This window comes from Periophthalmus magnuspinnatus, chromosome 13 (genome assembly GCF_009829125.3).
Source record: "Periophthalmus magnuspinnatus isolate fPerMag1 chromosome 13, fPerMag1.2.pri, whole genome shotgun sequence".
In the NCBI taxonomy this organism is placed as follows: Eukaryota; Metazoa; Chordata; class Actinopteri; order Gobiiformes; family Gobiidae; genus Periophthalmus; species Periophthalmus magnuspinnatus.
In genome coordinates, this window is record NC_047138.1 from 18,264,017 (window position 1) to 18,290,676 (window position 26,660).

General features: G+C 39.3%; 1 protein-coding gene across 1 annotated transcript; it reads left to right on the forward strand.

Annotated features, from left to right (window-relative positions):
- Positions 1-358: 358 nt before the first annotated feature.
- zgc:85932 (uncharacterized protein LOC405875 homolog) lies at positions 359-26,265 on the forward strand. The gene is made up of 20 exons (XM_033977037.2): positions 359-694; positions 1,081-1,150; positions 2,133-2,251; positions 4,420-4,553; positions 4,837-5,008; positions 5,510-5,581; positions 6,585-6,676; positions 6,742-6,816; positions 7,162-7,322; positions 10,777-10,928; positions 10,997-11,205; positions 11,279-11,324; positions 11,572-11,646; positions 11,945-12,005; positions 12,158-12,222; positions 13,215-13,283; positions 13,899-13,977; positions 14,844-14,960; positions 25,024-25,082; positions 25,156-26,265. The coding sequence occupies exons 1-20, from the start codon at positions 407-409 to the stop codon at positions 25,180-25,182; spliced, it is 2,142 nt and encodes a 713-aa protein (XP_033832928.1). The 5' UTR covers positions 359-406; the 3' UTR covers positions 25,183-26,265.
- Positions 26,266-26,660: the final 395 nt, after the last annotated feature.

A 26,660-nucleotide genomic window follows, 5' to 3' on the forward strand; every position in this document is an offset into this window, starting at 1 on the left:
TATTTGTCCAGTTTGGTAAGGAACTACCTTCATACTAACTGCAAGTTTAATATACTTTGCATCTGTAATACTGATTACAGATGGGGGCAGCTAAAATAAACACTATATCAGATTTAGTTGATATCGCGAGCTCTTGGGTATAGTCACGGGAGGGGCTCTTGACCCCCATCTAGGAGTATGACAAGTAAGTGTGGTATTTAAACGAAACCATCCGTATTTTTCTGCATTGAACCAAATAAATAAACAGTCAAACAGCCAAAATGGTAAACCCGCCCCGGATCTGTTTGAAGGGCCGCCCAGGTAAGGACACCTGAGGCGTCGGGAGTGGCTCTGGTTTTACGCGCTTTGCTCTGCGCACTGCTCATTACAGTGTGCGCAAGAAGAAGCCGCAAGAAGAAGCCGCACTATGAGCAGTTCTGCTGTGGAGCCAGACCTCGACAAGACTGTGGTGAGGAAGTCTGTGAGCCGGTCCTCAAACAGCTCTCCGCCGCCTGAGGACGACATCGATTCGGTGTGTCAGGATGAGCTCCTGGGCTCGCAGTCCAAAAAATGGCTCGCTGACCTGCTGAGCGCAGTGTCAGTGGACCTCGCGGCTGATCCAGACACTGTGGGACGGGACGGCTTCTTTGTTGACCACCACTTCCCCCTGGGCGAGCTGGAGATGCAGTCCGGAGTCAAGTGGAAGCGACCGAGGGTAAAGTCTCTCTTCTTGCGTCTTCATTGGCGTGTCGCTGCTTGTCTTCTGTCACAGGACAGAGCTATTTCTTACCATAAAACTGTACGGTAAGAGATAGGTAAGAGATAGAGATAGTAACTGTAAGTTGTACCTAAAGTCATCTTCTTGCTCTGAGAGTTCATACTTCACTCAGAGCCTTAGAGAGATCTACCCAGTCCCAATTTGTCCAGTCCAGTTTGGCAGTGAGTACTTTGTCAGATCCACTGACCGACAGGTTGACGGTTAGATCACAGCTACCACAGTACAGTCTGCTTTTGTCGAGTCTGTAGAATTGTTGGTCCTTTGATCCTGCCTCTCTCATGTCCTCCGTGTCGTGTGTCCTCTCTCCTCTCTGTCCTGCTCAGGAGCTCTGCGCTTCTCCTCAGTTCATTGTCAACGGAGCGACTCGTCTGGACATTTGCCAGGGCAAACTCAGTGAGTACACTGCTGCCATTGTAAACATATCACCAATGACCTTATGAGAGTGTGACTTTAAATATGTCTGCACTGCACGTCAGAAAAACGAAAAAAGAAGCTATTGCAAATTGCTGATGGCAATAAACTAGGGCTATATAAGCCTATATGCAACTAATAAGAAAATATGGAAAAGGCCACATTCACTTTATAAATACATTTAAATGCCATTTATGTTCTCCTTTTATCCATTTTATCCAGGAAATAGTCTGTAGAAGGGGGAGTGATGCATAGGAGACAACTTCATGGCATAACACCAGCTTGTGAACAATGTGAGACCTGAATATAATAGCCCAGGCGTATACAAACATTGTGCAAACAAAGGTTGTGCACATCTCTTTTACACAACGTCAGGGGGAGGAGATCTGTGCTGGCAGAATTTCTGGTATGCTGTGTGCTTTATCAGAATCATCCCAAAGTTTCTATGGGTTAGTTACATTGGGGATATAGCTTTTAAAAGTCCCTTATGACAGTTACTTGCTAATTAATACCCATTTTTACAATTTAATTTAATAAAGTTAATTCACCAAACATAACTATGGTTTTAAAATCTCAAAATTAAACTATATTAACAGTGCAGCACGATTACCATGCACCAGGGGTGTTTTTTCACAGACTTGTGGTTAATACATTCAGATAAGTACATTTTACATAGCTTTGACGGAGCCACTGTAAATGTAATAAGGCATGTACCACTGTATCACGGCATCACAATGCAGTGTCATAGTCAGAGTCATATGCTAATCACAAATGCTAATCATTGATTTGTATTTATGCAAAATTAACTGCAACAAAGTAAAAAATGCAGCTGCATTTTTGTCATTTGTTGTTGTGTAACTGTCAGGCCCACAGCAACCAAAGACTAGACTGTTCTGAGCACAGTACTCACTATTATTTATGTCTCCATTTGATTCTTGTAAATGCTCTCCATTGTGCTCCTCAGATGATTGCTGGTTGCTGGCAGCCATCGCCTCTTTGTCTGTGAACGACAAGCTCTTCCAGAAGGTGGTTCCTCCAGGACAAGACTTCCAGCAGCACTACACCGGTCGCTTCAGCTTCAGGGTAAGCTCTTGGTGACATTATATTGTTGATGTAGAGGGCTTAAACAGCAACATAGTGGAAGGAGGTGAGTGACTGGCCAGCTCCAGCTTTGTACTGGTTTGGGGTGGCACAAGGACCATTATCCGCAAACATACTTGATATTCAAGTACTGATATTCATCTGTATTCACAAACCAGTATGGGAGATTTACTAGCCTTGACTTGAAACAGGTTACACCATGTTTAAATTTGTCAACTGGACAGATCGTTGTAGTAGTGAAGATGTTTCGCTGCTCATCCAAGCCGCTTCTTCATTCTGGTCAGATTCCTGGTGAACGCTGCTATATCTATCTGAAGGGAGGAGCTAACTTCACCGAAACCTATTCGACCTTTAATGGCCCTATTCTTTTTGTTGCTTTGGGTCTGAGAATGGAATCACAGAGCTGTGAGAGATTATGTCTCAGGCCCCCATTCCTCTTTAAGGAAGTATTGTCTTTCCTAACAAAAATGCTTATTTAACTCCCCTCTCAAACCATTTTTCTCTGGCTAAGATCTGAACCTCACCATTTTCAAAGGAGTGGTTATTGTCTTTGAGATGGAGACATAATCCTATATATACACCACTCTTTTTTCTGGAAGCTCTTATTTGTTTGTTTCAATAGATGAGTGAGCTGGGGCATCTTTTCAAAACAAAAAGTTTACCATTGACTCTGACTGAAAAATGGTTAAAAGTCAAAGCCCCTACAAAATCACAACCAACTTCCGATCAACCCCAACCATTGATCTGACCCCAACTGACTTTTTATAAAACGCTGGAGCTGGCTAACACATGGATAACATATTCGACTTGAAAATTTTGAAGATGGCTGGATTCAAAAACTATGGCTTTTTACTTGATATTTGAAATATCAATAACATAACATACAGAAAAACATACATACAGAATACAAAACCTACAGGCTTTTTGTGCGATTTGAAAAAAAAAGATAGGGCATGTGACAAAGTGGGCCTTTGTCCCATTAATATCACCTTAATTTTCTTTATATTCACACATTTGTTCATTTCCTATAATTTTTCAATATGCAACTAAACTCTAAACATAACTATCCCAGGTTTGTTTTGTTTAGCCTTTTAGCAATGACACACATACACCTGTTACTTTAAAGATATTTTATTTGGTTAAATTTATTCAATTCTGTTACAATACATATGCATCCATTCTTACCTGAATGTCCACATTGTGCAGACAAAGAGGGGGCATGCCCCACGTGGGACATTTTTAAAGGTTTGGGTGTGGTCGTGGGCCAGACCATGTGGAGGGTAGAACTGGGTTAAGTTATTATTATTATCAGTTATTAGTTTCAATGTTTAAGTGTTTATAGTTTATTTTTAAACACCTCTAAGTTAAAGGGACTTAGGTCCTCAAAGGATGCAGCTGACGGGGAGATCCTACTAAAAGTTATACCTACAGCACCTGTAAAGTAGATGGTATATACCTGCGGGAGGTGCTTTCTGCTTAGGAGGGTATTCAAGCCAGCCAGTCAGTGTTTTTGGGAGGGCTTCAGTGTAGTTGTGTGCACGTGGGTTTTTTTGGTAGATTTAATTTAAGTTACTCATGATCAGTTGTTGTTATTTTCTTAAATTATTTTCATCTTTTAAATACATTTCTGTCTGATAAAAAACACTTTTTATGCATGTCTGTCTCCTACTTCGACTGCATAGAGCCAGCTTCCCCACATGGCATAATAATAATTTTTAGCTTTATGATTGATAACCATGCCACAACACCTCCTGCAAATGTGACAGCCAACCCGCAAGATAACCAGCCCCATTTTGCCGATAAAATCCTGGTACTTGAAAAATTGCAGCCTTTACTTTTTGCTAATTGTAACCAGTCAAATTGTGATTTCAATTTGATTGTGATTAATCTTGCAGCCCTAATCCAAGATTTTATAATTTCAAGTTTGGACATGTAGCACAGTGGAGGGGGAAAGTCTGACCCTCCATCCACCACCAATCACTTCTCTCTCACACAACATTAATACATAGACAATGTGGTTGAAGCAAAAGACGGATCTAAAAATACTACTACTATCATATTAAAAAGTAGGGGGTAAGGGGATGGAGGAGGGAGAACGGCATACAACCTTGTTCAAACCATCACAAGAATGTTTGATGCTGTTTTGTCAGTTCTGGCAGTATGGTGAGTGGGTGGAGGTGCGAGTCGATGACCTGCTGCCCACAAAGGACAATAAACTCATCTACCTGAGCTCCCCAGAGAGGCAGGAGTTCTGGAGCTCGTTACTAGAGAAGGCCTATGCCAAGTGAGTACACAACTGTTGCTGTGTTGACATTAAAAAAAAAAAAAAAAAAGTACCATGTGGGGGCCAGGCAGTCAACTCTGCAGTTTTGAATATGAAGTTAATAGTCCCATGTCCCATTTATGATAAGGCCAAATGTAAAATCACAATGTGTGTATATGTTTATTACTACATATCAGAAAAAGCATTTTAACTGAATAATCTTGACATGCTTAGTGTCCTGCCACATCACCTCTTTGTCTGCAGTTCAACTCCTCCTACAGTATTGGTGTACCTGTGTGTGCAGGCTTAAAGGTGGGTACCGGGCTCTGGACATGGGCTTTCCACATGAGGCCATGGTAGACATGACTGGGGGAGTGGCGGAGGTATTGACCATCAGTCATCTGCCCAGAGATCTATACAGCTTCATCCAGTCACTTCTGGCCAAAGGAGCACTCATCAATTGTGCAAACTGTCAGGTACAGTGAACAATCTGACAGGTGCAGTGGAACAATCTGACAGGTGCAGTGGAACAATCTGACAGATTACACAAGAGATCCAACTGTGTTATGGGACAATTATTTACCCTTCAAATAAATAATACTGAACAATTTTGTATGAATAAAAGATCTAATATTATCAGAAGTTCTAGGACAGAATCAGCCTGTGAATAATCTTATTACTTTCAATTAAAAACCCAACCAGGATATCGATCTGATATCCTGCAACCGATACCTGATCCAGCTAATTTTTTTTCAGTATCGGTACTGATCTTCGATACCAGGTAGTTTGGAACTATTTAACAGGTACAGTATAACTATCTGACAGGTGCAGTAGAACTATCTGACAGGTGCAGTGGTAATCATCAAACAGGAGTGGTTGGACTGTATATGAAAATCTGTGGTTAAGGTTGATGCTGAAACCTGCCAGGGCCTGTCCTGTCATGCTGCTTCAGTCTGTTCTTTGTGTGTTTGTTGCAGGGTCCTTTAGAGCAGAAGAACCCCCTGGGAATCATGTTCCGACACGCTTACTCCGTGACTGCCATGGAAAAAGTATTTACACTGCACCACAGCTGACACAAGACACACTGACCCTGTTTAAAGGGATCACAGAGCAGAGTAGCCAAATGTTGTACTGTTCATCAAAATAACATTTCTAAAATAGAACAAAATCCAAGCTATGACAGAATGTACAAAGAGTCACTCACAGGTTGGGTATGCAGCTAAATGAAATTAGAATGTGCTTCTTAGAATCAACCTACTATGTTCCATCTATTGACTTTGTTAGAAGATTTCCCTCTGAAGGATTTACTAACTCTAAAAGAATCTGCATCATATTAATTGTCTGTAACATCTAGCATTCAATATCTGTCTAAAAACTAACACTATGATTATTAGTATTAGTTAGTTATTAGGTGTACATCAGGTGTATTTTCATAAAAAAAATATCTGAAATAAATTAGCAAATGTCAAACCTGATCTTTTATATTAGTGACTAGACCTTAGATTTTTTTCAACTAAATCAACAAAATCAATGTTTTTGACAGAAATATCCAAAATATCCAAAACAGAAATCCACAAATGTTAAACCTTATTTGTTTGGGATTGGCTCCACAGAGCTGAGCTGTGACAACATGAATTTCCTTTTGTTTATTTATACTGGCAGAGAAGACGTTGAATGTTATGCCAATTTCTGTTTCATGTCATTGGCCCAGTAATTATAAAGATATTAACCGTAAACCTGGTCAGCAAATCTGAATATGTGAAATCACAACATTCTATAATGCCTATAGTTTACGATTTAGCTGGAGAATGAAGTTGTTGACCTGGTTTATGCTTTATAGCTCTGTAATTACTGGGTTTTATGCACATGAAACAAAGTTCAACATCTTATCTGTCAGCACAAATTAACTAAGGTAGAATTGGTCTTCCTTCATAACATTAATATGGCAAGTTTGTGGAGCCAAACCTTAAACAAGGATATGTTGTGGATATTTGTGGATCATGAATGATTTTATTCTTTTAAAAATAATGACCGTTTCAACTTCTGGTGTAGGTGATGACGTCTCGTGGGCCTGTTGAGCTGGTGCGACTGCTGAACCCCTGGGGCAACACAGAGTGGGAGGGGCCGTGGAGTGACTCCCGCAGGTCTTTGCTTTCTCCTGTCTTCATTGTTGGTTAGAGAGCTTGTGCTGATATATGTTTCCCCCTAGCCCAGAGTGGAGTACTGTGAGCTCCCAGGAGCAGCAGAGGCTGGGCCGGGTCAACCGTGAGGATGGAGAGTTCTGGTTGGTATACACAGTTTCATTTGGAGCACACCCATTCTTTTTTTTTTTTTTAATCAGTTGAGAAATATCTTCATATATAGTTCACATTGGCAGACATACCACATAAAATCTGGAGTAATCTGGAACCATACCAGGACTAGACCAGGATTAGAACTGGACCAAAAGAGTCTACATTAGGTCTAAACTAAAGTGTTAGTAATTGTTTCAGTCCTTATGAGGAATTAGATTTTTTGTAGTTTTCTCAGATAAAACATTACACTGGCAAAGCAAATACAAAATGCATCACCCTAACACTATGCTGTGAGCTGTTTCCCATTCTCCTCAATCTTGTTCTTGTGTTATCAGGATGTCTGTGGCAGACTTCCGGCAGAACTTTGAGTCAATGGAGGTGTGTCATCTGACCAAGTCTCCCAGCCAGTCAGCATCCAGTGTGAGACCATGGTGCTGTGTAATGCACCATGGGAACTGGGTGCCAAATATCTCAGCGGGTGGCCCTGCCCACTCAGGTGCATAGTTTAATTTACTTGCTATGTGATAATGAATTTGTGAGAATGACCTTGACCTGTGAGTATGACCTTACCCTGTGAGAATGACCTTACCATGTGAGAATGACCTTACCCTGTGAGTATGACCTTACCCTGTCAGAATGACTTTACGCTGTCAGTATGACCATAGTCTACCATTATGACCATAGTCTGCCAGTATGGCCTTAGTCTGCTAGTATGAAATTACCTTTTGAGAATGACCCTATTCTGTGAGAATGTCCTTAACCTGTGACCTTAGCCTATGAGTATGATCTTAGCCTGTAAGTATGATCTTAGCCCTTGAGTATGATCTTACCCTTTGAAAATGACCTTACCCTATGACCATGACCTTACCCTGTGAAAATTATCTTAGCCTGTGAAAATGACCTTCCAAATGCATTACTTCAATAAAAAAAAATCATTTATTAAATTTCAGTTAAATAAACACAGTGGAAAAACTGAACAAGGTTTACCCTTACCTATTTTAATATAATTTGGTCACATTTGGTGGGCCGGATTAATAAACCCAAAGGGCCGTGTGTGGCCCCCGGGCCGTAGTTTGCCCATGTCAGCCTTAGCCTGTGAAAATGAGTTTATCCTGTGACAATGACCTTACCCTGTGACTTTAACCTATGAGAATGACCTTACCCTGTGACCTTAACCTCTGAGAATGATCTTAGCCTGTGAGAATGACCTTTCCCTGTGAGAATGACTCTACCCTGTGAGTATGACCTTAATCTGCACGTATGACTTTAGCCTGTGGTTATGAAATTTCCCTGTGAAAATGACCTTACCTTGTGAGGATGATATCTATGTTATCCTTCAGTCCTCCAAATCTGAACCATAGCAAAAGAAAAAAATAGAATCTATCAACTGGAGAAAACGTTGTTGGAGTGAAGACATTTTGCTGCTCATCCAAGCCGCTTCTTCAGTTCTGCTCAGATTGCTGGTGGACACTGCCTTATATCTTATATAGATATATAGTTTTTGTGTGTTGGCGGCACGGTGGCTGAGTGGCAACACTCATGCCTCACAGCAAGAGGGTTTGGTTGGATCCCCGGGTCGCCAGGCCTTTCTGTGTGGAGTTTTTCATGTTTCTCCCCGTGTCTGGATGGGTTTCCTCCGGGTACTCCGGTTTCCCCCATCAACCAAAACATGAACGCCCTTCGAGACAACTGTTGTTGTGATTTTGGGCATTACAAAAATAAATGAATTGAAATTGAATTGAATTGAAATATCTTTCTGAAGGGAGGAGCTACACTGAAACTGTAAACACCTATTGTTTACAGTTTCTGTTTGTAGGCTAGGTCTATTGTGCCACCCGAAATATGCACTGTGCCTGAGTCACACCATCCACTCCAGCACAATCTCTGAGTTATCCGTACGCTACAACACAGAGTGGTTCCCACAAACACAGAGGAAAAAGTGAAGGAGGAACAACACGTGGAGAAAGCCCTCTGCGCTTGTGGATATCCAAAGTGAGCCTTCAATAAAGGTAAGAGAGCTAAAAGACAGGACAACAGTGAATCTAAACCTAGAAGGATAGGTGTAACCATTTCTTACACTGCTGGTGTATCTGAAAAGCTTCAAAGAATTTTTCAGACAGTTTGAGATTTCGGTCTTCAAACCTATAAACACTTTTGGACAGAAACTGGTTCACCCAAAGGTCAAAACCCCGAACGACAAAGCAATGTGGTTTACTCCATTCAGTGTAGTGAAGAGTGCAGTGAGCACTACGTTGACCACAGCCACTAAATAAGAAAATGTACCAACACCTTTGTGAGAGCTCCTCTAGACCCCAGTTTTCCGTACATCTCCATCTCAAAGCCACTAACCACTCCTTTGAAGACACTGATAGACAGCTGTATTATAGACTCTATCCTGGTGATTCCATTCCTTGTATCTATGGCCTCCCACAAAGAAGGAGTACCCCTCAGACCCATTGTATGTATTGTTGATTCTATCACACAATGTGGCCAAACAACTGAAGACCATCCTGGCTCCCCTGGTGGGCAACACGGAGCACCATATTGAGAACACAGCAGAATTTGTGAGCAAAATCAAGCATCTCCAGTTTGATCCGGATGAGACCATGGTTTCATTTGATGTGACCTCTCTTTTCACTTGTATCCCCACTTCAGTAGCGTTGGAGGCAGCAAAAAGGAGGCTACTGCAGGATACTAAGTTAAAAGACAGAATAAAACTGACACCGGACAAAATCTGCAAACTGCTAGAAATTTGTCTTAATACCACATATTACCAGTTTAGAGGAAACTTCTAAAGGCAAATCCACGGCTGTGCCATGGTCTCTCCTATTATGGCTAATTTATACATGGAACAATTTGAACAGGAGGCTTTGGCCTCGTTTCCAGGGACTCCACCCACACATTGGTATCGATATGTGGATGACAACTGGACTAAAATCTAAACTCAGGATCTGGAGCCTTTTACTGCACATATTAATGCTGTGGATCCAAACATCAAGTTCACACGGGAAGAAGCCAAGGAGAACAAACTGGCCGTTTTAGATTGTGCAGTAACAATAGGAGAGGACCAGCGACTCCAGGTAGACGTCTTCAGGAAGCCTGTGGCTTGTGGATATCCAAAGTGGGCCTTCAATAGATCTAAGAGAGCTGAAAAACAGGACAACAGGGAATCTGAATCCAGAAGGAAAGGTGTTACCATTCCTTACACAGCTGGTGTGTCTGAAAAACTTCAGAGAATTTTCAGACAGTATGAGATTCCTGTCTTTTTCAAACCCACAAATGCTTTAAGACAAAACTGGTTCACCTAAAGGACAAAACCCCAAGCCATAAACAAAGCAATGTAGTCTACTCCATTCAGTGTAGTGAAGAGTGCAGTGAGCGTTACATTGGAGAAACTAAACAGCTACTCATTAAGAGGATGTACCAACACCGGCATGAAAGTTCCTCTGGACCCCAGTCCGCCGTGCATCTCCATCTCAAAGCCACTAACCACTCCTTTGAAGATGGTGAGATACTTGAACAGGAATGGGAGCCTGAGAGTCTAAGGCAACTTCGTCTATCCTCCATCTATAACTCCATCCTCAGACCCAAAGCAAAGCACACAAAACAATAGGGTCAAATCACTCATTAGGGGCTTAAATGACTATGCTAAGTAGGACTCAGGCACAGTGTACACTTTGGGTGGCACAATAGACCTAGCCTATAAACAGAAACTGTAAACAATAGGTGTTTTTAGTTTCAGTGTATTTAGCTCCTCCCTTAAGCAGATATAAAGCAGTCGCCATCCGCAGTTTGACCAGAACTGAAGAAGCGTTTTGTCTAGTTGACAGATTTTATATTTTTCTTTTGCTGTGAGAATGAGCTTTCCCTGTGAGCATGACCTTACTCTCTGGCAATGACCTTACCCTGTGAAATGGTAAATGGTGTTAGTAAACGTTTGTGTGTTTCAGGCTTGTTCTGGCAGAACCCTCAGTTCCTGCTAGAGCTTTCACAGGTTGACCCCTCCTCCGATCCTCCCGTTTGCTCCTTTGTGCTGTCTCTGATGCAGAAGCACCAGCGACGCAGAGGGTTAAACCTGTCCACAGCTCTCCATCTGCACATGGTAGGGATTAAGTCTGTTTGTTGGTGTAATGAGACAGATGTCATGGTAATGGATTGGCTCCTCCACAGGCCCACCCTCAGAACACATACCTGTCCTCTTCCAACTTGAGCTCTACTCGCCCACTCCTCTGCAGTCCGCAGTACTCCTCTCGGCGGGAGGTGGTGCTGCGGGACAGTCTGCCCCCGGGCCGCTACATCATCATCCCTTCTACGGCCGAGACCCACCAGCAGGGGGACTTCCTGCTCCGAGTGCTGACTGAGCAGAACAAATCAACCAGGTCAGTGCTTTCATTCTTCATTTATTGTAGAGGTAAAGAGCAGAGAATGAGTGATGTCCTTGTTGTGTTTCAGCCCGCCTCACACACCAGCACCACAAGACATCTCCCCAATGAAGGAGGTAGTTTCACCACAGAAAGCAGAAAAAGAAACAGGAAAAACCCTGCCATTCAACATCTGAGTCATACAAAACACTTATGAAATACATGGACTTACCCCAGCTATACTTATGTCCATCACAGATTGAAGGGACTAATGTTGACACATGAATGCATGTATAAATACATGTGTTCATATACACCTTCTGAGTGAAGTTTCATATACATTTTAAGTTGGATTGATTCCAAATGTGCCCTCTTATGCCACAGCCTTCATCTCCACATCAAGCTGCTCTGCCCTCTCCCGAATCCACCAAGCGTCTCTTTAAGAAGTATTCTGACAAGGTGAGTGCAAAGACTAAGGGCTCTTAATTAAATCACCATTTGAATTGTCTCCCACGAACAAGAATACACAGTATGACACTGTGTTTTGTTAGAGACTGGCTAACACTGTAGTTTAGATCCATTGCCACCCATTTCTTTAGCAGTATATATTTGTTTGCTATCAGGAGGAGGCACTTCACGATAAGATATTTTTTTCAAATGGTTCCGCCGTACTGAATGAAGCCCTCAACTAAATTACACACATGCCATGGGTGACTGACTGTCTACAGAACATGATTCCATAGTTTTGTGTTTTCAGTCAGGCTTCTGCAAACCACTGCACCTCTACCACCTTCTGAAGGAAGCCATTCAAGGAGGAGGTCAGTAAGCCCACAGATCTTTGGGGTACTGCTTTCATCTTAATGTTTTATCACTGCTATACCTCAATTATAAAATACTCTATCATTAATAGCTGAGAAAAAATCCTTTACTTGTAATAATTGTGTTATTTTCCCTCTGGGCGCGGTGGCAGTCTTGAACGGCAGCGAGAAGTACCTGGCTCTGGAGCACTGTAAGAGCTTGGTGGTGCTCATGGATGTATCCTTCAAACTCATGTACCTGATTTGTAATGAAACGTATAACTGGATGTGAAATGGAGGTGAAGTCAAAGTGTTTTTAAAAAAAAGTTCACTGAATTAATTCATTTTATGCCTTTTTTAAATTATGCAGTTCACATGCAATTAGTGTTAAATTCCATGAAAAAATAGGACACTATTTTATATTCTATACTATATATTTTGAAGTATTCTTATGCAGGTTTCTTAGTACCAGTGAAAATATGGCATATTCAATAAATGGCTATGCTGGAACACCAAAATAGGATTAATTTAATGGTGGACGGTATATGGAGAGTGCAGTTTACTGTTTCAAGGAAAGGTTCGTGATCAGGTCTAGGAGATGAGGAGATGGGGTTTAGCTGCTGAGGGTCTGCTGATGGGTCTTACAGAATCTAATCAAAATCACTTGATTTGTCCCAAAGTGGCAATTTTAAGCACATAGAGCAGTAAAATATAATAATAACAGAAAAGCTCAAACAAAAGTCTCAGTGTAGGGGAACATGTCATCAGGTCCTGCATTAGTGTAGAGTGTGAACTGTTGAGACTCAACAAGAAAGCCTCTCCTAAGTCTCACTCTACTCTCTTGCTTTGGTCAGCGATGAGACAGGCCATTTCCTCTGGACTGTCTTGTGCCATATTTGGAGTAGAATGTCTGTTGCATTGTTGCTAAAAGTCTGTAGAATTTCAAAGCTAGCTTGCTAGCATAGCTATTTCCAAGCTGGGTTGCCATGGATGCAGGAAAAACAAACTGCTCAAATCACACAGTCCAATAGCCGTAAGTTCAGCACTTTGAACTTTACTTCTGACTTGGTCAAAATCCCCAAATATTAAGTTAAAAATGTAACATAAAAATAAAAAATGTAAACACTGGTCAGTATGCCAGCTAGTCAGTTGCAAGAGCATCCAACCATGACCATGGCAATCATGGTCGCATAGGTCAGGACACATGAACTTTCCTGATCTGTCCCTCAGACACAAGGGATGGCCAAACTGAACTGGCCCGAGTTCCAGGCTCTGTGGGACAAGATCCGGAGGTGGACAGTGAGTCATAGTGCACCACATTTAGGGCTGGGCCAAAAATGTGTACAACAATTTTCTTAGAGCCAAATTATGGTTTCAATTTAATTGCGATTCATGTACACTTAGTATTTTTGTGCATACTTTTGAAGAGATAATCAAGATAAGTGCCAGGTGCGCTGGAGACCCATTTAATTAGTTCAATTCACACATGATTATGTTCATGTCACCAAAACACACTAATGCTACATTGAGTCCATCCAGATCTGATATGCTTTGCCACATTGTTCCCCATTATGAAGCGTGTCTCTGTACATTTTTTCACAAGTTCAACAGATAGATTGTCTTTTATGAATTTTTTAAAATAACATTTGAAGAGGGTGCTATAGAGCCCTAATTTGCATGTCATTACATTCAGCTCAGAAATGTGAATGCACGCTTCATTATATTAAATATTGTGTCTACAATTATCAGGTCATGCAAGAATATTTTTTTGTGAATATGATGTTTTTTTTTTAAGTACACTGTCACAGGAATTACATCAGGATTCAATTTTTATGGCCATATTGCCCAGCCCTAATCACACTGCTTTTTCTTCTTGCCTGTGTCTCACTTTGAGCTGCTTGTGTATGTGTGTAGGACATCTTCTTGGTGTTTGATAAGAACAAAAGTCAACGGCTGGAGTACAAGGAGGTGGGCCCAGCTCTAAAGGCTGCTGGTGAGGCATCTTTTATCTCAAATATGAATTACCCTGTGTTCAATTAACATACCAGCAGAGGGAGCCAACTCATCCCTGATAAGGCTAATATACCTGAGGTTTCAGATGAAATCCTTCATGAATAAAGGAAAAACTACAAACATTGCTACAATCTGTTTTAACCATAAATCAGGTCAAAACATGATATTAAATGAACACACCAACTAAATATATAATATGTGGTCACTATTTTTCAGATGTGGGTAGAATAGCCAAACATTTTACTCAAGTAAGAGTAATGTTACTTCAAAATATTTCTTGGGTAGAAGTACAAACCAGTGTTTTAAGGAATTACTCAAGTAATAGCAAAACAAGTATATGGTAAATAAAGAGACAACATTTGATGTATAACTTGAAGTCAAGTATTTTGAAAGGCAAACATTATTTAATGCACAAAATCTGGTGTTTTCCAAGGATAGACACAAAAATTTGAACCCCCCCCCCCCCCAAAAAAAACATTATATCTGAAGGAGCGCTGCAAGAAACACAAATATTCAAATCATCTAATTCAATATTGTCAACATAAAGAGTGGCCAAAACTTTTACTCAAGTAGGTGTACTGTTACTCTGTTAAAAATATTATTGAAGTAGGAGTAAAAGTATGCAGCTAGAAAGTTACATGGGAAAAGTACAATTTCTTTAAAAAGTTACTCAAATAAATGTAACCGAGTAAATGTAATTGAGCACTACCCACCTCTGCTAATCAAACTGATTTGAAATGAGGACTGGAGAATTTCTAGAAGAATAAAATGTGTAAAGGAGGAAATTCACAGTAAATGTGTCAGTTTTGTCCAATTTGATGTTTGACTTCAGCCTTGTGTGCACAGGTATCTTGGTGGATGATATGGTGATGCAGCTGGTGGGTCTCAGGTACACAGAGCCAGACCTGACCATCAGTTACCCAGGCTTCCTCTTTGTGCTTATGAAGCTGGAGAGCATGATCCGTAAGCCCTTCTGCTCTTTGGAGTTAGCTTTGAGTAGTTTTCACTCCTACGATGTACCATGCATGAATCAGGCTTTTAATCTACTTTTGTAACACTTGCTTTGGGATTGAATCAGCATGAATTCTGCTTTTTAACAATTTTTTGTCAAGATATTTTGCAATATTAGACATCTAGACAATAGACATCTTACTACATATGTAGTGGAAGGCAAAAATAATGATCCACATATTAACTCAAGTTAGAGTAAAAAAAAAAGAACCTCCAATGTCACCATGAAGCCTTTGCCACAGTCAGTATATATAATAATTATAATTATAATTAAAACTGCAAGCAGTGATAAAGGCCCTCGCCACCCCTTGCGACCGCGGAGTACACGCCACCGTGGAGATCTTGCCTTTCGTTCCCGCTTACATCGCTCCTCCCCCCAAAATCAGCGACTGAGTAATACTACTCCATTCACTCCAATGACACCATTTATCACATTTTCACGCCTGCACGGTTGGAAATAGAGGTATGTGTTCATTGGCTTTTTTCTTCAGTATGATGAGAGGAATATGTGTTCCAAATTTCAATGGTCTATGAAAAAGTAATTATTTTTCATCCTTGTAGACCAAAACCCATGTATTTCAATGAGAAATGTCAGATGTTGTCATGGCAGCACCTTTCAAAATAGAGGTATGGTGTCATTGACTTTTTTGTTCACTATCAGAGTAGGGATGTCCATGCCAAATTTCAAATGTTCGTGACAAAGTAATTTTTTTACGTGCCCTTTAAAAATTTCAAGGGGGCGCTGTGGAGCAATGTAATATTTGATACGTGTAAATTGCATATCTATGCACTCAGATCAAGATTTTGAACAAAATGTTAATTAATGCCGGAAAATAGGAAACTGCATGTGTGAGCTACGGGCCATTTAAAACTTCAAAAAACATACTTTTTCTTTGCAGGCTGGCCACACCCACATTTTATAGCTTCCATAAATTCCAAAAGAGTTCCCTATAATCCCACATGGGTCTAGTAAATTGTGACCATTTTGCAAGTTTCTTGAATGAAAATCCACGACATAAAAAATCCAAATGTGAGAGTTAAAATTTTGAAAAAATGGGGTTCCGCCCACAATGGCTGACTTCCTGTAGGGTTTAGGGTGGGGTCATAATATAATTTTTTACTTGTCTTGACATGTTCTATGATTGTACCAAATTTCATTTGTCTACGATGCAAAAGGTCTCTCATTGCCGTAATGTATTTCAAATTTTGAGGGGGCGCTATTGAGTCTTTTTGACACATAAATTTTTTTGCACATGAGAATTCTAAATTTTTTGCCAATTTTGAATTTTAGGCCATAGTTTGGTGAGTGTAGAGCATCTATTTAGTCTACAACAAAGTCCAGTAATCTGAACCCCATTCATTTCAATGACACATTTATTATGTTACCACGGTAACATAGTTGCCGATAGAGGTATGTTGTATTGGCTTTTTTCTTCAGTTTGCCAAGCCAAATGTCCATGCCAAATTTCAGATGTTTACGTCAAAGTAATTTTTTTGGTCCAATTCGAAAGTTCAAGGGGGCGCTGTGGAGCAGAAAAAAATCTGACATATGTAAATTTTTTTGGTCCAATTCAAAAGTTCAAGGGGGCGCTGTGGAGCAATTTATTGTCTGACCTGTGTAAATTGTATATCTATGTGTTCAGATCAACAGTTTGAATAAAAAAGTATATTCCTGCCGGGACATAGGACACTAACTGTGTGAGTTACACGCATTTAAAACCTGTAAAAAACGTCTTTTTTCTTTGCAGGCTGGCCACGCCCACATTTTATAATTTAGAAAATTCCAAAAGAGTTGCTTATAATCCCACATGTATGGAAGCCCGTTTCCGCCATGAAAAAAAAAATAAAAGCCCCACAGAAAGTCGAAATTACGAGTTTTAAACTCGTAATTATGAGTTTAAAACTCGTAATTATGAGTTTAAAACTCGTAATTACGAGTTTAAAACTCGTAATTTCGACTTTTAAAACTACTAATTATGAGTTTAAAACTCGTAATTATGAGTTTAAAACTCGTAATTACGAGTTTAAAACTCGTAATTTCGACTTTTAAAACTACTAATTATGAGTTTAAAACTCGTAATTAGGACTTTTAAAAGTATGAATTATGAGTTTATAACTCGTAATTTTGGGAATGTAACATTTACAAAAAGTGAACCTTATCAATTTTGATTAAATGAATTTGGTATTTTAATAATTTCCTCAATAAACCAGCGGGGTTGTGACCAGCTGGCACTCTGCTCAGACCAGGAAAACGAGCGCTCACAGACACAGAGCACAGCTCATGAGTGGTCAGAACAGCACTCAGGGCCCACTGATTTGTTCAAGACGCCAGAAACTTTACTGGAGCTTAATTTATTCATTTTTTAAAAGTATGTAGGTGATAAACATAACAGTCCTCCTCCTGTCTCCTCTGCTCTGTACACTCAGTTGCAGTGTGCTACAAGCTCAATTAAGACTTTAAAAGTTCTAATTACGAGTTTTAAACTCATAATTAGTAGTTTTAAAACTCATAATTACGAGTTTTAAACTCATAATTAGTAGTTTTAAAAGTCGAAATTACGAGTTTTAAACTCGTAATTACGAGTTTTAAACTCATAATTACGAGTTTTAAACTCATAATTACGAGTTTTAAACTCATAATTACGAGTTTAAAACTCGTAATTTCGAGTTTAAAACTCGTAATTTCGAGTTTAAAACTCGTAATTTCGACTTTCTGTGGGGCTTTTATTTTTTTTTTCATGGCGGAAACGGGCTTCCATACACATGGGTGTAGTTCATTTTGACCAAATTGCAAGTTTCTTGAATGAAAATCCAAGGCGCAAAAAATCCAAATGTGAGAGGTAAAATTTTTGAAAAATTGGGTTCCGCCCACAATGGCCGACTTCCTGTAGGGTTTAGGGTGGGGTCATAATATAATATTTTTCTTGTCGTGACATGTTCTATGTTTGTATCAAAATTAATTTGTCTATGATGAAAAAAGTTTCTCATTGCCGCAATGTATTTCAGGTTGAGGTGGCGCTATTGAGTCATTTTGATACATTAATTTTTTTGAACATCAAAATAATTAATTTTTCACCAATCTTGAATTTTGGGTCCAATAAAATTGACTTTTCGTTAACGTTCAGGGGGTCAAAAGTGGATTCAAAGTCGCGACCAAAATAAGAATAATAATAATGGAAACGCATTTTCCACCCATTATTTTTCTCCTAAACCATAACAGCTACAGTCATGTGACTTTCTCACATTGTGCCCCATCACAAATAACGTCCCTGTGAATTTTTTCACACGTCCACGACAAATCGCTTGTCTTCTACGAATTTTTGAAAATGAAATTTGAAGAGGGCGCTAGAGAGCCATTTTGTGAGAGAGTGCCTTGATTTGCATACCATTGCGTTCAGCTCACAAATGTGCATAAACGCTGTATTAGCATTTTCCCAACAAAAAATGTGTGAAAGAGAAATATTTTATTGAAATATTGCAAAAATTGCGATTTTGTTGAAAATTCACCCTGACCACACCCAAAGTCATAATCAAAATGTAATTGTTAATCTTTAATCACACATGGGTTTAGTGGGATTTGGCCAAATTTGATGTGTTTCTGATGAAAACTGGGTGAGAAAATGTCCTGAATGCGAGGGTGTGCACTTTTGCCGTTCACGGGTTTGATCCAATATGGCCGACTTCCTGTACATTTTAGGGCGGGGCCATAATATCATTTTTGTCATGTCCCGACATGTTCTATTTTTTGATGTGAGTTTCGGATTTTTACGTCGACTTTTTTCCGAGTCGGGCTCCCATTGGCCCCATGAAAATCAAAGTTTGAGGTGGCGCTACCGAGTCATCTTTCGTTATTTTTTCTCGGGGTCTTTTGTGACAATTAGAGCTCGTCGAGTTCTAATTTTTGACACCACTCACTGCCATGTCAGGGCGTGTTTACTACTTGATTTTTGCCATTTTCCGGGTTTCGGACGCGGTTTTAATGAGTCCCTCGCCGGGACGGAGTCCCAGGCTCGGGCCTAATAATAATGGAAATTTTTTTTCCACCCATTATTTTTCTCCTAAACCATAACAGCTACAGTCATGTGACTTTCTCACATTGTGCCCCATCACAAATAAGGCCCCTGTGATTTTTTTTCACATGTCCACGTCAAAGCGTTTGTCTTCTACGAATATTTGAAAATGAAATTTGAAGAGGGCGCTAGAGAGCCATTTTGTGAGAGAGTGCCTTGATTTGCATATCATTGTGTTCAGCTCACAAATGTGCATAAACGCTGTATTAGCGTTTTCCCAACAAAAAATGTGTGAAAGAGAAATATTTTATTGAAATATTCATAAATGTGCGATTTTGTTGAAAATTCACCCTGACCACACCCAAAGTTATAATCAAAGTAAAATTGATAATCTTTAATCACACATGGGTTTAGTGGGATTTGGCCAAATTTGAAGTGTTTGTGATGAAAACTGTGCGAGAAAATATCCTGAATGTGAGGGTGCGCACTTTTGTCGTTCCCGGGTTTGATCCAATATGGCCGACTTCCTGTACATTTTAGGGCGGGGCCATAATATCATTTTTGTCATGTCCCAATATGTTCTATTTTTTGATGTGAGTTTCAGATTTTTAAGTTGACTTTTTTCCGAGTCGGGCTCCCATTGGCCCCATAAAATCAAAGTTTGAGGGGGCGCTGTGGAGAAATATAAAGTCTGACCTGTGTAAATTGTATATCTATGTGTTCAGATCAACATTTTGAATAAAAAAGTATATTCATGCCGGGATGTAGGACACTAACTGTGTGAGTTACATGCAATGAAAAACTTTTAAAAATGGCTTTTTTCTTTGCAGGCTGGCCACACCCACATTTTATTACTTAGAAAATTCCAAAAGAGTTGCTGATAATCCCACATTGGTCTAGTTCATTTTGACCAATTTGCAAGTTTGTTGACTGAAAATCCAAGGCGCAAAAAATCCAAATGTGAGAGGTAAAATTTTGAAAAAATGAGGTTCCGCCCACAATGGCCGACTTCCTGTAGGGTTTAGGGTGAGGTCATAATATAATTTTTTACTTGTCTTGACATGTTCTATGTTTGTACCAAATTTCATTTGTCTACGATGAAAAAGGTCTCTCATTGCCGCAATGTATTTCAAATTTTGAGGTGGCGCTATTGAGTCATTTTCATACATTAATTTTTTTGAAGATCAAAATAATAAATTTTTCACCAACCTTGAATTTTGGATCCAATAAAATTGACTTTTCGTTGACGTTCAGGGGGTCAAAAGTGGATTCAAAGTCGCAACCAAAATAAGAAGAAGAAGAAGAAGAAGAATAATGGAAACGCATTTTCCACCCATTATTTTTCTCCTAAACCATAACAGCTACAGTCATGTGACTTTCTCACATTGTGCCCCATCACAAATAAGGCCCCTGTGAATTTTTTCACACGTCCACGACAAATCGCTTGTCTTCTACGAATTTTTGAAAATGAAATTTGAAGAGGGCGCTAGAGAGCCATTTTGTGAGAGAGTGCCTTGATTTGCATACCATTGCGTTCAGCTCACAAATGTGCATAAACGCTGTATTAGCATTTTCCCAACAAAAAATGTGTGAAAGAGAAATATTTTATTGAAATATTGCAAAAATTGCGATTTTGTTGAAAATTCACCCTGACCACACCCAAAGTCATAATCAAAATGTAATTGTTAATCTTTAATCACACATGGGTTTAGAGGGATTTGGCCAAATTTGAAGTGTTTATGATGAAAACTGGGCGAGAAAATGTCCTGAATGCGAGGATGTGCACTTTTGTCGTTCCCGGGTTTGATCCAATATGGCCGACTTCCTGTACATTTTAGGGCGGGGCCATAATATCATTTTTGTCATGTCCCGACATGTACTATTTTTTGATGTGAGTTTCGGATTTTTACGTCGACTTTTTTCCGAGGCGGGCTCCCATTGGCCCCATGAAAATCAAAGTTTGAGGTGGCGCTACCGAGTCATCTTTCGTTATTTTTTCTCGGGGTCTTTTGTGACAATTAGAGCTCGTCGAGTTCTAATTTTTGACACCACTCACTGCCATGTCGGGGCGTGTTTACTACTTGATTTTTGCCATTTTCCGGGTTATTAGGCCCGAGCCTGGGACTCCGTCCCGGCGAGGGACTCATTAAAACCGCGTCCGAAACCCGGAAAATGGCAAAAATCAAGTAGTAAACACGCCCCGACATGGCAGTGAGTGGTGTCAAAAATTAGAACTCGACGAGCTCTAATTGTCACAAAAGACCCCGAGAAAAAATAACGAAAGACGACTCAGTAGCGCCACCTCAAACTTTGATTTTCATGGGGCCAATGGGAGCCCGACTTGGAAAAAAGTCGACGTAAAAATCCGAAACTCACATCAAAAAATAGTACATGTCGGGACATGACAAAAATGATATTATGGCCCCACCCTAAAGTGTACAAGAAGTCGGCCATATTGGATCAAACCCGAGAACGACAAAAGTGCACACCCACGCATTCAGGACATTTTCTCGCCCAGTTTTCATCACAAACACTTCAAATTTGGCCAAATCCCTCTAAACTCATGTGTGATTAAAGATTAACAATTACATTTTGATTATGACTTTGGGTGTGGTCAGGGTGAATTTTCAACAAAATCGCAATTTTTGCAATATTTCAATAAAATATTTATCTTTCACACATTTTTTGTTGGGAAAACGCTAATACAGCGTTTATGCACATTTGTGAGCTGAACGCAATGATATGCAAATCAAGGCACTCTCTCACAAAATGGCTCTCTAGCGCCCTCTTCAAATTTCATTTTCAAAAATTCGTAGAAGACAAACGCTTTGACGTGAACGTGTGAAAAAATCCACAGGGGCCTTATTTGTGATGGGGCACAATGTGAGAAAGTCACATGACTGTAGCTGTTATGGTTTAGGAGAAAAATAATGGGTGGAAAATGCGTTTCCATTATTCTTCTTCTTCTTCTTCTTCTTCTTATTTTGGTCGCGACTTTGAATCCACTTTTGACCCCCTGAACGTTAACGAAAAGTCAATTTTATTGGACCCAAAATTCAAGGTTGGTGAAAAATTTATTATTTTGATATTCAAAAAAATTAACGTATCAAAATGACTCATTAGCGCCACCTCAAAATTTGAAATACATTGCGGCAAATAGAGACCTTTTTCGTCGTAGACAAATGAAATTTGGTACAAACATAGAACATTTCAAGACAAGTAAAAAATTATATTATGACCCCACTCTAAACCCTACAGGAAGTCTGCCATTGTGGGCGGAACCCCATTTTTCCAAAATTTTACCTCTCACATTTGGATTTATTGCGCCTTGGATTTTCATTCAAGAAACTTGCAAATTGGTCAAAATGAACTAGACCCATGTGGGATTATATGGAACTGTCCTGGATTTTTCTACATCATAAAATGTGGGTGTGGCCACCAATCAAAGAAAAAAGCAATATTTTTACGTGTTAAAGTGAGCATAACTCACACATGCAGTGTCCTATTTCCCGGCATTAATATACATTTTGTTCAAAATCTTGATCTGAGTGAATAGATATGCAATTTACACATATCAAAGACTACATTGTTCCACAGCGCCCCCTTGAAAATTTTAAATGGCATGTAAAAACATTACTTTGTCACAAACATTTGAAATTTGGCATGAACATCCCTATTCCTATACTGAACAAAAATGTCAGTGACACCATACCTCTATTTTCAAAGGTGTTGCCATGGCAACGTCTGACATTTCTCATTGAAATACATGGGTTTTGGTTAACTGGGATGAAAAATTATTACTTTGTCATAGACCATGGAAATTTGGTACACATATTCCTCTCATCATACTGAACAAAAAAGCCAATAAAGATATACCTCTATTTCTAACCGTACAGGCGTGACAATGTCATAAATGCTCTCATTGGAATGAATGGAGTAGTATTACTCAGTTGCTGATTTTGGGGGGAGGAGCGATGAAAGCGGGAACGAAAGGCAGGATCTCCGCGGTGGCTTGTACCTCGCGGTCGCAAGGGGTGGCGAGGGCCTTTATCACTGCTTGCAGTTTTAATTACTATTATTATCATTACCATTATTATTTTGACTGAGAGCAAAGTGTTACATTGAAGTTGTTTCTCTTATAACTTATAATAAAAAAAAAAATAATAATAATAATAATAATAAAAAAATCATTTTAGGCTCTGTTTTTATCCTGAATTCAGACTAATGCACTGATGACACATTTACCTTACATTTATATATTTAGTGCCAATAGGCCTTGATTATGTGAAAAAGGTGATTTGTTTTTACATTATAAGGCCCTATAACTCTGAAATTACATGACTGACAAAAAAAATATTTGGTGCATTAGAAGGTGGGAGGGGGTCTAAATTTAGTGTAGATGCTGTTTGGAAAAATGTCAGATATTTGAACGAGAGCAAAAAGTGATGTTGAAGTTCCAATGAGCCCAGCCATTTTCCCATTAATTTCAATGGGATTCAGTGAGTCCTGTTTACATTTCTATATTCGGCCTTTCATACCAACTTTATTTCAACTCCAGACTGAAAACTTTTATGAAATATACATCTCACAGGACATCATTTACATGAATATATGTGTGTGTGGGGGGGTGAATTTATGTAAAAATTGAAAATTGACCTTCATACGATCTACTCATCATGTTGAAACACACATTGTTTACCAAATTCGTGTCAAATGAAAAAGATGTTTTTGAAAAATAATGTTTTTTGATGAAAATCTGTTCTGACATTACTCTGAGCAGAGTTTTGGATCAAAATGTATAATCTAGGGTGAAATTATGTTTAGACCGGTTTTGACTTGTGTTTGATGCACGTGAGACTTTGCCAAATACAGGCTCAGAATGTGTAATTATGGTCAGAAACACTCGAGTTCTGCTTGGAAACATGGAAACAAAATCAATGTTGAAAAAATCATACAGTTCACACCTGTAAAAGAAAAAGTGTGTAATACAGGTGCTGTTGTCTTTTGTGTCACTTTAAGAGGAACTGTTTGGAGCTTTGTTTTTCAAATGGAGCTAATCAACTAAAGGAAGCTCTATGGTCATGGGTTTGAAGTTTTTAGTTGTTCAAAAGCAGTCCCATGTTTATAGTGATATTTGATCCCTGTGTTAGTCCTGATCCTGTTTTAGACAAAGCCTAGTTCCACTGTCCATAAACTTGCATGGCCCCAAACACAAGCTAGTCTTCTGCAGAGTCAAATGGCTCTGAACAATCAATAATTTCATCAAAGATCATAAATTTTGATGCTAAATTCTGTTCTGAAGGATAATTTAAGGGATTATATATATATATATATATATATATATATATATATATATATATATATATATATATATATATATATATATATATATATATATATATATATATATATATAGTATAGTGCAACATAACTCTGTCAAAAAAAAAAGTTTTTCACTAAATTTTGATAAATCCCACTTGGCATTTGACCAAATAGTGTCAAGTACAGTGATTGGAAGTTAAGAGTCACAGGACATTTGGAGGTCCAAAAATGCAAATTTTTGCTAAAATACGGCCTACTAGCTAAAATTAAAAAAAAAAAAAAAAGTAAATTTGGTATCAGTACATTAGTCTGAAGTTCAAAATTATAAAAATATGGGACAGGGAGGAACACACGATGATAATAATTATAATAATAATTCTAAAAATTAGTCAGTCAGTTAGTTATATACTGCTTTTTCAAATGCTCAAAGTCGCTTTACAATACCGTGCATTATTCATTCACTCCACACTCAGTGGTGGAAAGCTACTAATGTATCCATAACTGCCCTGGGGCACATTGATGGTAGTGAGGCTGCCAATCTGTGTCAGTTTTTTAAAAAGTTACACAGATTAAAATAACTCATCCACTACACCCCATAGCAAATTTAGTATGATTTTTCCTAATAGTAAGTTTCAGTCCTATTGTACATAACTCTGAAATGTGTTTCTTTTGTCCTTTGGCAGATAAATTTCAGGCATATGATATGGGTGGAATGGGAGCCATCACAGTCAGTTACAGACAGGTAAAGTGTACAGGGTTCTGAATCCTTTTTGCAATGCCTGAAGTGTTTCTCATATGACTGTGCCCTGTTCCAGTGGCTTCAGATGACGATGTACAACTGAGTCGCCTGGTTTAAATGGATGTGTGGGATGAGACATAAGCTCTTCCACAGGAGTTGTAGAGTAGTGCTTGTATGTCTGTAGTTTTACATTTGTTTGGCACAATATGTACATGAGAAAAAATATGTATAAAGCATATCTTTTTTAATAATAAACAAAGAATAACCAAAGTATAGCTATCACTTGTGGTTATTATTTCATAGAGACAAATCCTCATTGAATAATGGTCTGAGTCATTTTTCAGGACTTTTGGGAAAATGGAAAAAACCCTTTTTTTCCATTAAATTATTGAATATTTCTTTGACTCTACTCTCATAGTGAGTTCTGTCCAAGTTATCAATAAGTATGAATAGTACAAAAACATACATTCATATTTTATAACAGATAAAGGCACTCAAAACACTTTATATCAAGGAACCACTCACCCATTCACACACACATTCATACACCAGTGTGCGTATGTTAAATGTCTTGTCCAAGGATACAATGACAGCATTCATCCGTGGGAGCTGGAATCGCATCTCTAACTAAATAAAAGTATGGACAAATTAAAACCATCGAGTTGGACATTTTTGCAATCCTGCCTCTGAGCACTGCTGCTTGTGCCTGCTATGTGTAAATATCTGCCTTCCACATTCAGGCTTAAATCCCGCAGGATCACAACACAACAAGTCTGAGACAAATTCAAAGAAGATCTCCAACATATTAGTGCCATATGAATCGTCTCACATTCTGAGGCCTTCAGGAACTGTCTTCCTACCAGTGCCCAGAGGCAGGACTCTACATGGTTAATCAGCTTTTCAGTTTTCTGCAGCTAAAATCTCAAACAGTCTTCCTGAAGAAGTGAGACAGGCCTATACTTTGACACTGTTTAAATCCAAACGGTTTTGTTTAGCTGTGCATATGACTGAAAAGTTTTTATTCTGCCTCTGCTCTTTTAGTGTTAATTTTATAATGATTATTTATGATTATTTATGTTTTGATTTGTTGTATTGTCATTTTAATAACTTTCTTATTCTGTAAAGTACTTTGAATTACTTTGTGTACGAATTGAGCTATACAAATAAACTTGCCTTGCCTTGTCCTTATGAAATGCTTCTTCATGTTTGTTGCTGAAACTCCTCTCTTTCACCTGTCTGATGTCGCTTCACCCTCTCACCTGTATGATGTCACTCCTCCCTCTCACCTGTCTGACACCACTCCTCCCTCTCACCTCTGATCTCACTCCTCCCTCTCACCTATCTGACATCACTCCTCCCTCTCACTTGTCTGATCTCCCTCCTCTCTCTCACCTATCTGACGTCACTCCTCCCTCTCACCTGTCTGACCTCACTCCTCCCTCTCACCTGTCCGACACCACTCCTCCCTCTCACCTGCCTGACATCACTCCTCCCTCTCACCTGTCCGACACCACTCCTCCCTCTCACCTGCCTGACGTCACTCCTCCCTCTCACCTATCTGACGTCACTCCTCCCTCTCAC

Bases quoted from the DNA above. Each gene is read 5' to 3' on its own strand.
- zgc:85932 (XM_033977037.2), top strand. From the start codon at position 407: ATGAGCAGTTCTGCTGTGGAGCCAGACCTCGACAAGACTGTGGTGAGG. The intron at 4,554-4,836 runs GTGAGTACACAA...CTGTGTGTGCAG, and splicing joins CTAGAGAAGGCCTATGCCAA to GCTTAAAGGTGGGTACCGGG. The intron at 6,677-6,741 runs GTCTTTGCTTTC...GTTTCCCCCTAG, and splicing joins CCGTGGAGTGACTCCCGCAG to CCCAGAGTGGAGTACTGTGA.